The sequence below is a fragment of the Equus przewalskii genome, chromosome 27, assembly GCF_037783145.1.
Source record: "Equus przewalskii isolate Varuska chromosome 27, EquPr2, whole genome shotgun sequence".
NCBI classification, from domain to species: domain Eukaryota; kingdom Metazoa; phylum Chordata; class Mammalia; order Perissodactyla; family Equidae; genus Equus; species Equus przewalskii.
This window is the reverse complement of record NC_091857.1, coordinates 19,467,874-19,485,630: the sequence shown is the minus strand read 5'-3', so window position 1 is coordinate 19,485,630 and position 17,757 is coordinate 19,467,874. Positions and strand designations below refer to the sequence as shown.

The window sequence follows — 17,757 nt, the reverse complement described above, 5'->3', positions numbered from 1 at the left end:
TCACAGATCTTGAGATTTGAACAGGAAAATATTAAGGATGATAAAACACTTCTGATCAGGTGGCAGGTTTGAAAACGCTGCTGACTATGTAGGTACCTCACAGACAAATACATCAAAATTTGAAGGATGTGAGTCAGTAGAAATAGAAGAAAACCTAGAGATCAATAGTGAAGAACTCTTTATACCTCTAAAACTCAAATGTCTATGGGAGCTGGTGATTCAGAATGTTTAGCAGCATTCTCTGATTAGGAGCTCCAAATAAGTGCAATCAATATAATAGTAAAGATGATTAAAGAGCCTATCACCATTAAATTTTAGATTTATGTTGTTTGCTTATTTGTTTGTTGTAGTTTTTATTCTTCAACTGATTCTTTTAAAAAAATTCTTCATGAAACCAATGCTCTTGATGACATAGAGGATGATAGTATTTGGAAAAACGTTAACTATTAATGATTCTGAGCAGAAAAGTGATTCGAAGTTTGGATTTTATTTTTAATTGTATTAACAATAGATACAGGTCTATGATGAAATGAAACAGATTGCAAAGAAAAGATAATGAACTTGATTTTAATTGTATCTTCTCTACTGAAAATAAACACATAAACAAACAACTTAAACTAGAAAGGATAAAATAAATTTTACAGAAAGGAAATGAAAGTGTAGCAAGAGAAAATTGTGAGTTGCTCTAAAATCCTTATTTTTGTTTTTAATGATCTTTTAATTTTTAAAAAGCTAGCATGTTTATGTACTATAAAGTGCTACAAAAAGACAGAGAGGGAAAAGTGAACCTCCCTACCATTCCTTTCTCATAGGATATTTAGTTATTTATCAGAGAGACAATTACTGATATATATTTTATATATATATATATTATTTTTTTTTTGGTGAGGAAGATTGGCCTTGAGCTAACATTTGTTGCCAATCTTCTTTTTTTTTTTGCTTGAAGAACATGGTCCCTGAGCTAACATCTGTGCCAATCTTCCTCTATTTTGTATGTGGGATGCTGCCACAGCATGGCTTGATGAGCAGTGTGTAAGTCTGCACCTGGGATCTGGGCCTGTGAACCTGGGGCTGCCAAAGTAGAGTGTGTGAACTTAACCATTATGCCACCGGGCCAGCCCCATCAGTTACATTTTTAAATCTTGTTTTCAGAGATATTCTGTGCATGTACCAGCATATATGTATGAAAGTGCATATAGCTGTTTTTAAGCACATGGTAACATACGAACTGCATGTAATTTTGCCTTTTCAATTAACATTAAGTATTAGCCAGAGCCCATGAGAAAACATTTAGAGCTGCCTCTCTCTTTTTCATGATGCATCCCGTCCTGTTGTACGTATACACCACCACGTATTTGATCAGGTTCCAAATGACAGACATTTACGTTGTTTCCAACCCTTTCTATTACAAGAAATACTATAAGGATGATCAAGTTAATATTTTACTTACCCTTATGTGAATATATCTGAAGCACACATATAATTTACGTGAATCTAATTCCTATCCTGTATAAATTATATTTAATTATACTTGAAGTGATATCAGAATCATTACCGATATTTCCTGTGGAATTATAAAGAGTGACAGGATAATATTTTGTTGAAATTGGCATAAAAATGTATGCCATAATTTATGGACAATTTCACAGTTTATAGACTGGTAAACTTTCTATAAATTCTGGCCAGATTTCTGGAACTGATTATTATGCAGAAAATGATGACGAGTATAGCAGAGCAGTTTAGAGGATGTGTCCTGGAACCAAACTAGCTGGCTTTCACACTCACTCACTGCATAAGCATTTCTGTCTGCTGTTGCTTGATTAGCAAAAAAGGGATGATAATGATAACACACTACTTTCTGCAGAGTGCTTAGAAGGGTGCCTGACATATATGCAGCACTGAAACAGTCCTGACTGTCATCAGTATCCGAGGAAGGCAAGGAGGATTGATGTTAGGAAATACGTTACTAAAACTTGCAACTTGAACAAGTTACGGAAAAAGAAAATGAAGATATCTTGATGCACACTGAGAAAAATTATTTAATAAAATTTACCAATTCTTGAATAAAAAGGTAAAGATTCATATAATTAATGGCATCATAAACAAACATCTCAACTTTGGGATAGACCGGGAAAAATATTTGCAACAAATACAACATCGAGTGATTGAGGGCCACATTATATAATCAACAAGTAAGAGAAAAGTTAAATAACTCTATGAAAATGTGTAAAGAATATGAAGAGAAAATTCCAGGAAAAAGTAAAAGGATCAAAATCATAAAACAAATAAGCTAAGATTCAATCTGGATCAGAAAAATTGTAAATGATATTATTTATTTATTGTATTGGCAAAAATAAAAATAAATTGATAATATTCAATGTTTGATAAGCTGTAGCAAAATATACATCCCCCAATTTTATTGGGAGTGAGAACTGGTATAGACTTCTGTGAGCAATTTGCCAGTATTTTTTGGTTTTGATCCCTCATTCCACATCTAGGAGGTAAGCGCACATTTACAGAAGGATTTATGTAAAAAGGAAGTTCAAAACAGCATATTTTACTTGAATATTATAAAAATATTGACAGTTTCATCTAAATTGTAACAATGGAGAAGTGCATAAATATCTTACGGTATCTAATACTATGGAATACTACTTATGAAAAGAATGAGTCAGAAATTTATGTCTTGAAACAGAACATTATTGAAGCTGCATTCTATGTAAGAAAAAACTGCAATAATAGATATATGTATATATACAGATTGGTGTCTGTGTGTGTGTGGGTGTGTGTGAAGTCAGATGTAATTCTTGCCTTTGTTTCCCTATAGATAAGGTGTTTATTTCCTCTACCTTCTGTCAGGAGTTTTTCTTTATCTTTGAATTTCTGTAGTTTGAAAATGAGATGTCTAGGTGTAGTTTTGTTTTGTTTTGTTTTTGTTTTTGACATTTTTCCTCCTGGATGTTCTCTGGACTTCCTGGATCTGTAGTTTCATGTCTGACACTAATTTGGGGAATTTCTCAGTCATTATTATTTAAAATATTTCTTCTGTTCCTTTTTCTCTTTCTTCTCTTTCTGGTATTCCCATTACACATGTGTCTTGCCTTTTGTAGTTGTCCCAGTTCTTAGGTAGTCTGGTTTCTTTTCGATCTTTTTTCTGTTTGCTTTTAAGTGTTGGCGTTTTCTATTAAGATGTCCTCAAGCTCAGGGATTCTTTCCTCAGCTGTGTCCAGTCTACTGATAAACTCATCAAGGGTGTTCTTCATTTCTGTTGTGGTGTTTTTGATTTCTAGCATCTATATTGGATTCTTTCTTAGAATTTCCATCTCTGCTTACATTGCTCATTTCTTCTTGCATGCTGTCTACATTATCTGGTACAGTTCTTACCGTATTAATTGCATATTTTTTAAATTTTTTGCCTGATAATTCCAACATCCCTGTTTTATCCAAACATGGTTCTGATGCTTGCTCTGCCTTTTCAAATTGAATTTTCCTTTAGTATGCCTTGTAATTTTTTCTTGATAGTGGGACATGATGTACTGGTTACAAGGAACTGCTGAATATAGGTGTTTGGTAACATGGTGGTAAGGTGTGATGTGGAGGATGCATTCTATAGTCCTACCATTAGGTCTCAGTCTTTTAGTAAGTCTGTGCCCCTGGACTGTGAACCTCACAACTGCTTCCTGGTTTTTCTTCTCCCCGCTCCTTAAATGCAACAGGATGGCTAGAGTGGGCTGGAGTTGGGTGTTTCCCTTCCCATATGTGGAAACCTAGAGGGGACTGGAGTTGGGTATTTCTCTTTCTCTACATTGAAAAGCCATTTCCACATACATGCACACATACATACACAAATTTTAGCTAGTTACTTCTTATTATTCCTTTATAATTTAGTTCTTTTACAACTTGCTGAGACAAGTTTGGGTAAATTTTTGGGGTTTTTTTTATGTAGCATTTATAACAGAATTTATTTATTTATTTATTTATTCGATTTTTTTTTTAACTGAAATGTGTTTTCCCTCAGGGTAAAAGCTAGATCTTGGCAGGGACTAGTTTGCTTTTCCTCGCAGAATTGTGTCTCTGGGGTTTAGAATACTGCCTGTTTATGCAGGTGTTCAATAGATATTTGTTAGTATAAATAAATGCTTGGGTAAATAAGAGTAAAGTAGTTTGATAAATTAGGAAGCATTAGCCATTTTTATAAGATAAACTATGAGAATGTAGACAAATGTAAATTTAAATTGTTAAGAGCCAAGTAATAATGAAATATTCTAGAACTTTAATGTCATCCTGTATGTTACTGGTATTCAGCTCTCTTTTTTCTGCAACATGATGCTCTTTAAACAAGAATTCTCTAAGTATGTAGTTATGTAGTAAATCTACATAGTCTTGTAACTTGTGATAGCATGAAAGAACTAGTCTCGTCTCGGAATGCTTGGGATCATGTTTAGAAACTGGAATTAATTTAATTAATCAAATCAGTAATATCCTATTTCTCATTGTGAGTTTATATAACCTTTTTCAAAAGATTATATATAATCTTTTCCCAATTTGAATGATGAACTTTTGAAAATGAGTTGAAAACTCTTTTCCCAAGCCAAGAGAAATTATGATATAGAAAGTTGTGATGGATAATAAACGTGGAGTGAAACATGTGTTTTCATCTTCCCAAGTCTTTAAGGTTAATAAAACTCAGCGGGATTTATAAACAGATGAGCTGGTGGATTAATTAACAAATAACAGAGTCAAATAAAAATAAATAGCAGAACTCAAATCATTGTTTTGCACGTGGTTATCAACATTCCTTCAGTTAGTTAAGACAAAAACATGATGATCCTTTTTAACATCTCTCCTTCTTTCACCCCAAAGTCCAATCAATCAATAGCAGTTGACTCTACGTCACCTATATCTAGAGTCTATACACTTTTATGTGCCTATAGTGCTACAACTTTGGTCCAAAAGATCATCATTTTTCACCTGGAGTATTTCAAGACCCTCCTACCCGGTCTCCCTGATTCTAAATCTTTCCTCTACATCTACCAACCCTCCAGTGATCCATTCTTCATGAGTAGCTGAAGTAATCTTTAAAAACTTCCAGTAGCTTTCTACACAGAAAAAAAGTAAAGTTTCTTACTTTGACCCAATAAGATTTAATATTTCATTCCCTAGACAAGTCTCCAACCTAATATTTGTACCCGTCTCTCTTTCTGCCTTGCACTACTCATGTTAATTTGGCCTTTAACATACTAAATTTATTCCTCCCTTAACAGCCTTCATATTAATTGTTATATCAGCATAGAATGTTCCTCCCTGATCATTATATGGCCCCTTATCACTCACACTTCAGCTTAAATTTCAACTTCTCTGAGAGGACTTTATGACCCAATCTTTAGTAACAGTTTATCATTCTGTTTTTCTTTTCTTTGTTTCTTCTTCTTCTTCTTCTTTTTTTTTTTTTTGCTGAGGAAGATTGGCCCTGAACTAACATCTGTTGCCACTCTTCCTCTTTTTGGTTGAGGAAGTTTGTCTCTGAGCTAACATCTGTGTCAATCTTCCTCTATTTTTGTATGAGGGATGCTGCCACAGCATGGCTTGATGAGCAGTGTGTAGGTCCGTGCTGGGGATCTGAACCTGCAAACCCTGGGCCACCAAAGCAGAGTGTGTGAACCCAACCTCTACGCCACTGGGCTGACCCATGTTTTTCATTTTTTTTAGTGCTTATCACTACCAGACATTTTAATTTTTAAATGCTGTTTATCATCTGTCTTCTTGCATTAGAACATGAGTACCGTGTGAACAAAATTCTTATTTGTTTTGTTCAACACTTTATGGCTAAGTTGTGTAGCAGTGCTTGTTATCTAGTATTTATTCCATAAATATTTGCTCAATGCTTGAGCAAGAATGAAGATGTATAAAATTCATCTTTGATTTATGTGTGAATATATATGTATACACATGTAACATATGTATATATGTGTAATTATGTTACATAATACATTATTTTCTCAATATGTGAAAAACAAACTAAAACGAAGTTTGGTGATACATGTATTTAGCTAATGAGACAATGTAAAAGCACAGCAAGTTGTTAGGAAGTAGAATATTTTCTTATGAAGAAAACAAGAGATATTTGACAGTGAATTGATCCCACTATATTTACTATGTCACACATTGATATTCTATTCAAGTGTGAAGCAGAATCTAATTCCTGTTGTTCTTTTCTATGCTCTCTGTCCAAGTAAGTAAGTGGCATTTTGATTGAGAATTGAATCTATTTTTTTAATCGAAAATGTATGCTATCTAATGTGGCATCTCATGAAGTGAAAATATTTCTTACAGAGTATCCATGAGAAATGGATCGCCTAGTAGGATTGAAATAATCTTAGAGATCAAAAATAATGCAGCCAGGCAGAATGGATTCGCCTATATCCTTATGCCTAGAAAGTAATGTATGAGACCATACATGCCTAAATGTATGCATAGAAAAATGAATAAAATGGCTCAATAATAAAAAGCAATGAATTACTGATAGATAGAACACCATGAATGAATCTTAAAACATTATGCTGAATGAAAGTAGCCAGACATGAAAGAGTACACATTGTAACAATCCGTTGATACCAAGTTCTATAGCAGCTAATGTAATAACATACAAATTGAATTATGTGGGGGTTAAGTGAACTAACTGTGTTTTTGAAACATAAAAACAATCTGATGAATTGAGGGATGGATAAATGTGGAATAAAGGAAAAATAATAAAATATTTATTATAGAATCCAAGTAGCTGATTTGCTGTAGTAAACTCTTTGCTATAAAATGCTTTCAACTCTTTTTTATGTTTGAAAATTTTCATAATGAGATGTTAGAAAAGTATGTAGTAGAAAGACTGTAAGATTAAAAAAAGTAAAGGAGATGTCCTTAACTCTTAAAGATGTTTCTTTTTCTTCTTTTTTTTGGGAGGGGGGCGGGAATTAGGAAGATTGTCTCTGAGCTAACATCTGTGCCAATCTTCCTCTATTTTGTAAGTGGGACGCCACTACAGTATGGCTCAATGCTGGTGTGTAGGTCCACGCCTGGGATCTGAAGCTGCGAGTACCACGCAGCTGAAGCAGAGTATGTGAACTTAACTGCTATGCCACCAGGCCAGCCCCAAAGAATGTTTATTTTTAATTGCAGGGTTTAATATACACACATATGTATATATATATACAAACACACATTTACACACATGTACAAACATTGTGTGTATATGTGCGAATGGGTATACTTTTTTGTGTTTTCGAATTTTTTTCATTGAACCTATTCAACTTGTGGGATTAGATACAAATCTATGTAAAGATGAACGAAACAAAGAAGAAGTGTTAAAACGTCTTAATTACTTTTATATGATGAGAATGTTCTACAAAATTTAACTGCATATTTTCTTGGAATTCATACTCTAATTAAAAGTGATGTCACAAAGAGCTCCAAATTCTAATATACAGTCATCTTTTGGTCAAAATTTGAAAAGTGAATTCAAAATCTGTAATAATATCTTGCATAGCACACATAACATTTTCTGTACAGACAATCTTGAAACCTATATGTAGCCACTTCTTATGCTTGTAAGAGCTGGCTTAATTTACGTTTCTAACTCAGTTTAATTGAATTTTTAACTCAAATTGCTGTTGATTCCCTTTTTATAATTCAATATATACTGAAAAAATGGTGAGAGAAATCATAAATGAATAAATTTGTATGATTATCTATCATCTATCTAACTTCAAATCGAAATAATAGAAGTTATTTTTAGCGTAGAATCTGTTTTAAGTTTTATTTTTTAATACTTTATTTTCCAAGTCATTTGGTTCTGCAAGATGTTGCATTTAAGGTCATCTAGACTTAAGATCAGAAAGCAGGCAGGGCAGCATCCAACATTCTTATCGTAGAACTCTTTAAGCTGCTCAGAAAACACAGCCCTGGAAAAAGCTCCCCAGCTTGCCTGTGGCCCGCATGTAGCGTAAGGTGATGCGGCTGCCGGGTACTCACAGGTATGCAGCTTTTCCTTCCTCCAGTTCTTTACTTTTGCCGCTGGAGCCGCTTTTCTTCCCGCACATTCTCCTGGTGATGCACATCAATAAGCCACATTGTCGGATAAAGAAGCAGCTGACGTCGGTTACCACGAGGATTAACAAGAGCGCAGCAACTCCCAGGCCAATGACTGCTCCAAGCCCAAGACCATTAAAAAGTGTGTCTTAAAAAAGAAAGAAAAGAATTTTCTTAAACCCCAAATTAGGAAAGATTAGACAGTTAATTTAAAAATAAATCTTTAACTAAAGAGACAGGAGAAAAGTGATCGTCATTGGCCGACTTGAATTTCATGATTGTTGAGAGCCATTCTCTGGTTTTCAGACAATATTGGAAGCAACTGACATATTAATAATTTGAAATATTTTTTACAAACTTTCTTTAGAAAAAGCTCTTAAGCGACTCTTCCTTCCATTATACTTCTTGATTCCCTGTGGGGAAGATAATGAATATTATCGTATCCCTGACTATACTCTGTCAGAAAGTCACAGCCATTAATAGATCATCATATCGTCAAAAAGAAAATATAGTCAAAACTCCTGAAAGAGAAGTGCTAAATAAATGTTCTATATGGAATTATTTTAATTTTAAGCCTTAAACTTGCAAATGATGGCTCCAAGTGCTTTGATTTGACAGGGAATACATTTTAAAATCTGTCTAAGAATATTTTTAAAATTATCATTTTAGAATGAATGGTTTACTTGTATTTTTCCAGGTAATATTCTAACAAATCATATGAGATTGGAGACAAATTTTTACAGAGTTTTGATACTTATGACCTTTCTGAAGTGTATCTTGAGAAGGTAGGGGAAGATGGGAGCCACTTTTTCTTGGCATCTGGCTGTAGGAATTCCTGAAAATAATGCCCAAAGTATCCATTTCACTGTTTAAGTATGAAGAGGTGATTGGGAATAGGATGGAATATGCTGACTGACAAGGTAGAAATAGCAAGACAGGCTAGTGATGGCAAAAATGAATCAAGAGTTTTATGTCTGTAGTTGAAAATGAGGGTAAACTTCACAACTATAAAAGTATACACAGGAAAATAAAGACAATGAAAGAAACTAGATTAAATTGGTGATTCTGTGTTTTCCAAAGGGGAAAAAAGAGGATTATATAAGATAATTTTATAGAATTATTCAAAATGATTCCTAGTGCAATTATCTTAAAATTTGCTTATATGACATTGTAAAATTATGGCTATCATTTTTAATGATAAAATATATTTATTACTCAACATCATAATGGCACGGTAAGTATGTAACTAATGTGGAATGCAAGTGACAGGTACAGGGACAGATGGAAATTTAGGTTGACAAAACCACTTATGAAAAAATACATATGTAGAACAAAGTTTTTCTAAGTCATATTTTTCAAATTAGATGTAATATTTTAAAAATGACCTGAAAGAATTTCAATCCAAAGGAATTGATGTAACCGCTCTTATTCTGAACCGGCCACTAATGAGTTGGTCTTGAATTGCCACATTTGTCTGAATTCTAGTTTATTTTTCTGCAGAATGACTGAGTCTCATGTTTACATTTATTTTATTTCTTTCAGGAATATGTTATTTATTTTTCTTAATGCTCTCACAGCTTGCAGACAGATTGGTAAAAAATCATTCTATTTGTAACATGGTGGCCTGGCACTTTACTCAGGCAAATTTATGGTTCACTTGTGCTGGAACACGAATGTATTTCTATAGCGTCTGCATAAGGTTGCAAATGAGAATTCCTTATGCACTGAACCAACAAACTTGGAAACACATGCCCAAACAAAGCATAATTTTGACTATGATTCTTTTATTTCTGATAAAGAGAAACAGGTAATAAATACAGAGTAGTGTTGGAGGAAAAATAACTTTTTCATGCCATTTTCAGAATCTCTTTCCTTTATCCAATTTTAACATGCTACCAAGTTGGTGATGGTCTAAGAAAATTGGCTAGCTAATATCCAGAGAAATTACTAGTTTTCACACAACTAGTCTCTTATCACATGACTTCACTTGGGGGAAAGACGGAGAAACATAAGTATTTTTTAGCCATGAGAATTTAGTATCTTTCTTTAAAAAGTTCCAATATACAAATGGAGAATGAGATTCCAAATATTATTTGTCAATTTTCAAAGATATATCTATATGCAAGATTTAAAAAAAAAAACTAGTGCCTCATGCTTTAAAAATAATATATCATGCAAACTAAGATGTCTTTTAGCAGTTAAAAAATCATTTTATACATTTTCTTGCATTATCTACTTTCAAATACAAATGATTCTCATCTGAATCTACTCTTAGAATATAATGGCGACAACTCACCTATGAAACACCTTTTACTGTATATAAAGACAAATTTTTTTCAAAATTCATAGGTGATTATTGATGTACTGCACAAGATCCAACAGCCAGAGCTCAGAAAAGAATATATATCTGATCCAGCTTTAGCCCCGGGGAAATATTGACCCAAGGACATTTGTGCTTTAAACTAGTCACTCCTCTCCTACTGCATTTAGGTTCCTTTCACATGCAGACATCGTCCTAGGTAGTAAATCCCACAGACCAATGATAATATATCTGGTCCATTATATAAACCCCAATTTACCTCTTTTAAGTATGAAGAGTCTTGCTTTGTACCTAAACGCACTAGATCTGGTTCAGAAAATTCTGGTTCCATCACTTACTGTAGAATGTCCCTGAGTAAGTCAGCTATCTTCTCTAAGGCTGAGATGCCTCTTTATTAAAATGGGGACAGTTACATAGACAACCACGACCACAAACTCGGTCATGGAGGTGCTGGAAAGATTGTCATGAATATAATAATGTATTTTAACACCTCAATACTTACTGGCCGGCACTCGGTAAAAATTTAACAAGTATTGGAAATTATTGTTCTTCTTCTTCTTACTCTTTTGCTATCACAAAATTCTGGAGAAATGAAATTTTGGTGAAAAAAATAGACCGTCTAAAGTTAAATTCACCTATAATAATATTTCTTTCATCAGCAATCTACAGTATCACTTATGAAGCATTAATTATTCTCTTGAGAATATAGTCACTTTTTTTAATGACTTAGGTTTAGCTAGTTGGCTTTTAAATGATAAATATTTTATTTGTGACCTTTTTAGCATTAAACCAGTATATTGATCTGCTTCATTTCCATCTTTAGGAAAAGCTCTTAGAAACATTATATTTGTAAAGCTTCCTATTGTGGAGGAATATTGGTGTTAAAATAGTGATTACTTTTTTCTAGAAAGACAAAATTATACATTTTTAACTTATGATTAAAATTTTTGAAGCTTACTTGAATTTCTTTTTATGAAAAACCGAATATATTTTTATCAAGGCAGAGGAGAGGCACAGACGTCACATAGGTTTACTCTATAAAGATTCAGTTAAGTCGTCTTTTGAAAGTTACGTTTTTTAAAAAGATTTCAGGTTTAGAATATATTTAAATGCTCATATCCCATGGGGTTAGGCTATAATAGTTATGAAAGTTAAATTTCCTACTTTTTAAATTTTTTTCTGCTGCCAATTTACTCTAGAGTGTAACGTTTACTCATTTGTCTTGGAATTTTTCACAAATGAAACCATAACCATATGTGAATTACATCACTAGGATTTGAGCAGTAGCAATGATTTATTTTCTCAATAACATACAGAAGTTGTGTATAACGTTTCTTTATAAGTTAATTATGGTTTTAATTATTTAACAAATTGCTACTGAGCATAATAATTATTTAAAGGATTTTAAATTCATCTTTTCTTTACTAGCTTTCCAGAATAGTTACACATGTGCTTTATGCTGTAATTTTTAAAACAACTCCATTATGTAGGAAAACGATATTATCAGGTCTATTTTACAGATAAGAAACTGAGGTCCAGAGAGGACAGTGACCTAAGTCACACAATAACCCTTGGTATTAAATCTGTATAAATGAAGCCTATTTAGTTTCAGGTTTTATATTATTTATACCTGGGTTAGAGTCATAATTTATATTGGATATTCGGCATCAAATAATCAAGACGGGAGTAAAATATAGTGAATAATTAAACCGTGTAATTTTCTTACAGAAAAATGTCAATATCCATTTTTACCCTATACGTCTAGTAGACGAACAGCTATTTAAATGAGATGCAATAATGTAAATTATTTATCTATGTATTCTTGCTTTTACCTCTCTTTTAACAATCATTTCATACTGCTCTTTGGAAAAAGGGGATTTTATATTAGAATTGAATAAGAATAAATAATTTAGGAGTCAAAAAGTCCAAACATCTATGTTTTGGTACATATGCTATTATTGGAAGTGAAATGAGACTGACTTTCTATAATCTCCCACCTAGATGTACCTCCCACACTTAGAAATTGACTAAATCAAGAGTTTTCCCCAGACTTTCATGTATTTCTATTCGAATTGTCATGGAAACATAAAATCAAAGCATTAAAAAAGAGAAACCAACTTCATTTCAAGTTTGTCATCTGAGTGTCTTTTCATGTTTCTGTTGTAGAAACTCACTCACTGACGAAACACTGAATTAATTTTCCACGAAATTTATTCCATTTGATAACACTAGTTTTTCAAAAAAAAATTGCAGTGTGTTCATGAAAATAGCCTTATTTTTTGACTCCTTAAATATTTAAAAATTATATTTAACATTTTCAATGTGTATATATAATCTCAAAATAGATTGAGAATTACTTTCAGACCTGGAATGTTGTGATAAAAATATGAAGTAAGAAATTTCTTTTTTAGAGCCAGCCAGGTGGCACAGTAGTTAAGTGCGCACGTTCCACTTCTGCGGCCTGGGGTTTGCCGGATCGGATCCCGGGTGCGGACATGGCACTACTTGGCAAGCTATGCTGTGGTAGGCGTCCCACATATAAAGTAGAGGAAGACAGGCATGGATGTTAGCTCAGGGCCAGCCTTCTTCAGCAAAAAGAGGAGGATTGGCAACAGATGTTAGCTCAGGGCTAATCATCCTCAAAAAAAAAAAAAAATTCTTTTTTAATTTAAAGACTCCTAAAATAGAGATTTGATTATTGCTCCCAGAATGGTGGTAGCTGTTTTAATAAGAGATCTTGCTAAATAGAATAAGTAAGCAGTTTAAGGGTGGGAAGGACAACAAGAAGACATTCAAAAACCCTTTTTGGTGTTGACCATGACATTTCTAGATACCATATCCTCCCCCAACAGAGGTAGGGCTACTTGTCTCCCGCTTATACTTTCTTCCTTCACCCTGCCTAGCGGAACACACTTTCAAACCTCAGAAGATCTATGGAAAATCTAGGTATAAACCCATACCAGCATGGTTACATATATACGACCTATGTGAAAAGAGGTGGAGCAGACAGCTTTCTGCAGTTGGGCTCCATCAAAGCCACAATAGTCAGCTACTTTTAAATCAGACATCTGCATTACCTAAAGACTTTTGAGGCTACATAGCTGAAAAGAGAAAAAGAAAAGGACCACTAATCCATATATGTTTCACAGACCTTCATTGAGTGCCTACGAAATGAGTGTAGACCTGGAGGGCTTTCCTGGCATGTCCTAACATAGAGTTAATAAAAACTAACAGGAACCTTTAGGCTTATTATACATCTAAGTTAATTTTTACTTAGGAAGCATAAGTTTCCAAAATTATATATATTATAACATATATGTTATATATATTATAATTTCATTCATTGGATTTCAAAAAAGATGACAAAGGATAAGATTTTTATATTAACAAAGGCATATGATTAATTGTAAGAACTTTCACTACAATTGTGATAATCTACTTGCATTACAGAAGACACACTCCAGGGTTATACATACTATTAAAGGAAAACATATGGCACTAATTTAAAAACCAACTACCATCCCTAAGGATTTCACGTATTTTCTTGTCGTGTTGTGTTAGACAAATTGTTTTTCAAAATCACCAGTCACTCATAGACTTGGAAATTATCTTACACTGATAAATATATGCTCTGTGATATTTTTCCTTGGATCCTCCAAATCAATGAAGACTAAGAAAGTGTAGTGTAAAGAGACAAAGTGTAGAAATGAGTCTAGGGTCTAGTTAGTTTGAGTCAACAAAATAATATTAAAAAATTTAATAAGCTTTGCAACTTTAAAAACAGAGAGGATATTAAAAATAAAGTGTAAGCACAATATTTCCCTGGTATATAGACAAAGCTGCAGCCTCCACATTTCTTGACATGACCCACTTGTCAAGAAAGAAAATAATATTCCCCAGTCCTGAGGAATCACAAGACTTTCTATTTTCTACAAGGAATACAGGAACTGCTAAAAAGAGCCCAAATTATCTAAGATTTCTCTTTGGACTTGATAGTTATCTCTCAGTTGAACTAAATGGGAAATCGGAAATCCATGCATGAATGCCGCATTTATATATTATAGATATTTAGAAAAGTCAATTCCAAAATATCTCTTTCCATTTCTCTAAACACCACATCTCTCTTGTGTGTCATTGCTGTGGGCCTCCTACATTTCCGGTGCCTGGTGTTCATCCCTGAATTGATGGACCATTCAATTTTGATTCATATTTCATTTCTCTGTTTCAAACAAATGTTTGAACCTCTGTGGTTCCCAGTGTCTGGTCGATACCCCTTTCATTGTATTAATTAGGAAGGAGAAAATCATTGCAACCTGCATCAGCAAGGATGATTAAAAATCCTATTTTCCATTAATTCAAAATTTTTCACAAAAATCAAACAGCAAACACAAAAGCACCTGTGAGTGGATTTCGTATTCTTCCTTCCCTCTAGGTGACTTCTTTTACTGCTTCCTCATAAACTCAGAGAAAAACTGAGTATATCCTCCTAAGATATGTGTTTTCTTTTAAATTATAAACAGGTAATATTGTATAATATTTATACTTTGAAAAGTGCAATGTACAAGTACAAAATATGAAAAGATAAGAAATTAAGAAGATGATATAAAATAAATATTCATGGAAATTTTAATATCTTATCTCCACAACGGTATTGTTTACCTCTTTTGTGGCCCACACACAATTGGACATATCTAAATCAAATGATAACTTCATTCTGTCTTATTACTGACATAATGTGAATAATAATTCCCAGGTATCCTAGCTAAAATATTCTTTGAGAATCATATATATGGAAGCAATCTGGGAATTCAAAAGCACTATACAAATACGTTCTTATTTCATTCATTGCACTTATTACTCATGCTCGCTTTGTTTATTGTAACTCTTGTTACTTGTTATTTGTTTATAGCATCTTTTATAAAAAAGTTAGATCTTCTCCATTCTTACCCAAAACCTTCCTAGATTTCAGCAAGCATAAAAATTTGAATATTGGTAACATTCATGAACTATGATGCATAGAAATAATTGTAAATGCATGTTTACATTTTACAAATGGTTTTTTACTATTGTCGTTTTTGATAAACTCTTTTCATTAAGGCCTAAGGTTTAAGATCAGTTTCATTCTTCTAGCTTTAGATGTGCTTTTCATTGTGACCAGAACTCAAGATTTTTAGTTTAATATCATTCCTTTTTTATTTATTCATTATTCATATAGTAAATTATGTTCTCGGTTATCCCCTTACTTCTATATGTCAAATTAAAATCTTTCTTGATCTCTATAAGACTAATGCTAAAATGAATGAAAGTATTATTAATAATATTTTTATTGTCTCTGATAGGTGACATGGACTTTTACTTAGTTTGGGGACAAGAACATACTCTTTTTGGTATTCTCTTCTGTAATTCATTTGTTCTCTTTAATTCACCATTAGTTTTTTTGTTATTATGTTACTTCTATTGTTATGGTTATTTTTCACAGTATTTTAGACTAATTCATCTTCATTGAAATAAAAAATAAGATTAAAACTCTCAAAAGAGTATTACAAAATGGCTCCAAGTCTCCTCCTTATAACAAAGACAGTACTTCTTTTGTGTTGTAATCTTTTACTCTGTCATATCTGGATTTCCTTTTGGACAGCCGATGGTATGCATGAGATAAAGAAAGCATTTACATCACTCAGCTCCAGCTTCCTGACAAAACACACTTATTAGTAGCATTTTAAGTTCACCCAAGTTCCTATTATCAAGATCTTTACTGAACTAGCTGAATGAGAACTGTGTGGGTAGAACATATAATCTTATGCATTTTTCAGTGGACAATTTAAAAGAAAAAAGTACGTAATGCCAGGAATATCTGTGATGGCTGTGAAAAGAGCATTGTTATCTGTGAAGAGAAAACTTCAGAGTCTTTTGTAAGAGACTGTATTTGGGGAAAGGAATCTTGGAACTTTAAAATTAAAAATTGGTAAAAAAATATATTAAAAATCAAAACTGAGTTATAATCATGAGAAAGTACATAAGTGTATGAAATTACACCAGTTTACAAGTGCTTTGTGACCAGTCTGAGGGATTTCTAGTTTTTAGGATCACACAAAAGTAATTTGCTGTGTTTTCAATGAATATGTATTAAATTCATTGGAGCTCATTATATATCTAGCAACAAATTGTAAAACTTCTTGTCGGAGATCAATGCGTATGTGGAAGTTCATTTTATATGATTTTCTAACTTCTTATTCCTTGATAACACTATTTGTAGGATCCACATATTCATTTAGAAATTTGAAAATTGCAGATTTTAAAAATTATAAGTAAAATTCGCAGCAATTTTTCAACTTCCTCAAATATATCGGTAAAGCCTAGTGTTGTTATTTGTATCTGTTTTAAATCCTCAGGCTATTTTCAGTATATTTTAATACGGTGGTCGCATCTTTTCTATGTCCTCAGTTAAAAAATATTGATGTAGACAATTGATTGCTTGCTGCCAAGCTTCTGTTCAAACAACCCTCCTAAAAAGGGGGGTGAAGATTGTATTTCTTATTATTGTGTTTCTATTCTCTATCTTGATTCCTCTGTTAAAATGTTCTGTTAAAGTATAACTAATTGTTTATTCACATAAACTCAATGGCGATCCAAAATTTTCTTTCAAATCACTTCTCCCTATTAAGAGGTATTATTTGGAAGAAGGTGGGATGGGGGGAAGCACTGATAAGCCAGACTTTTTTTTTCTTTTTTACTAAATATGATTTGGAGTAAGAAAAAGTAGCTAACTGGGGATATTTGGTTTAGTAATGGGAAGGGAATTGTAAACATGTATATTATATAAATGACATTTATAATTGTAAAACTCTATACTTTCTTATAAGAATGTCTTTTCTTATATATGTTTTTTTATAAAGGCTAGATTGTGAATTAAATATCCTTTCAAAATATCTTCTAGTCCTTTGATGTTACAAAAATGATATTTTTGCCCAGGAATAAATTGGCCAAAAATATGCCCTCATCCTTTAATTTGTCACAATGTTATTAAACAACTCTTAAGCAGTGATGAGGGTAAAATATGAAAAACGTGAACTATTCTCTTCCCTGGGGCTCATAATGTCTTGGGAGGGGTGAGTGAGACATGTAACTTAGAAACTGAAATGCAGTGCAATTGATGGTGTCTGAGTGGTACGAAGTAATGTGACCTGAGCAGATAGGAAAGAGAAGCATATAAGTTAGTGATTAATGGTCAAGGAAGGCATGATAGAAAAGAAGACATTTGAAAAGAGTTGAAGAATAAGAAGAAACTCTCCATGTGATGAGAGGAGTCCATTTCAGTCAGAACACGGCATGAACAAACATGGAGACGTATGAAAATA

The 17,757-nt window shown here is 32.8% G+C and overlaps 1 protein-coding gene across 1 annotated transcript in view; it reads right to left on the bottom strand.

Annotated features, from left to right (window-relative positions):
- NCAM2 (neural cell adhesion molecule 2) overlaps positions 1–17,757 on the bottom strand; it is a 482,218-nt gene that overhangs the window by 10,462 nt on the left and 453,999 nt on the right. Inside the window, exon 16 of the mRNA XM_070597896.1 lies at positions 8,023–8,227. Within this exon, the coding sequence (XP_070453997.1) occupies positions 8,023–8,227 (205 nt within the window). The remainder of the gene's footprint in view (positions 1–8,022; positions 8,228–17,757) is intronic.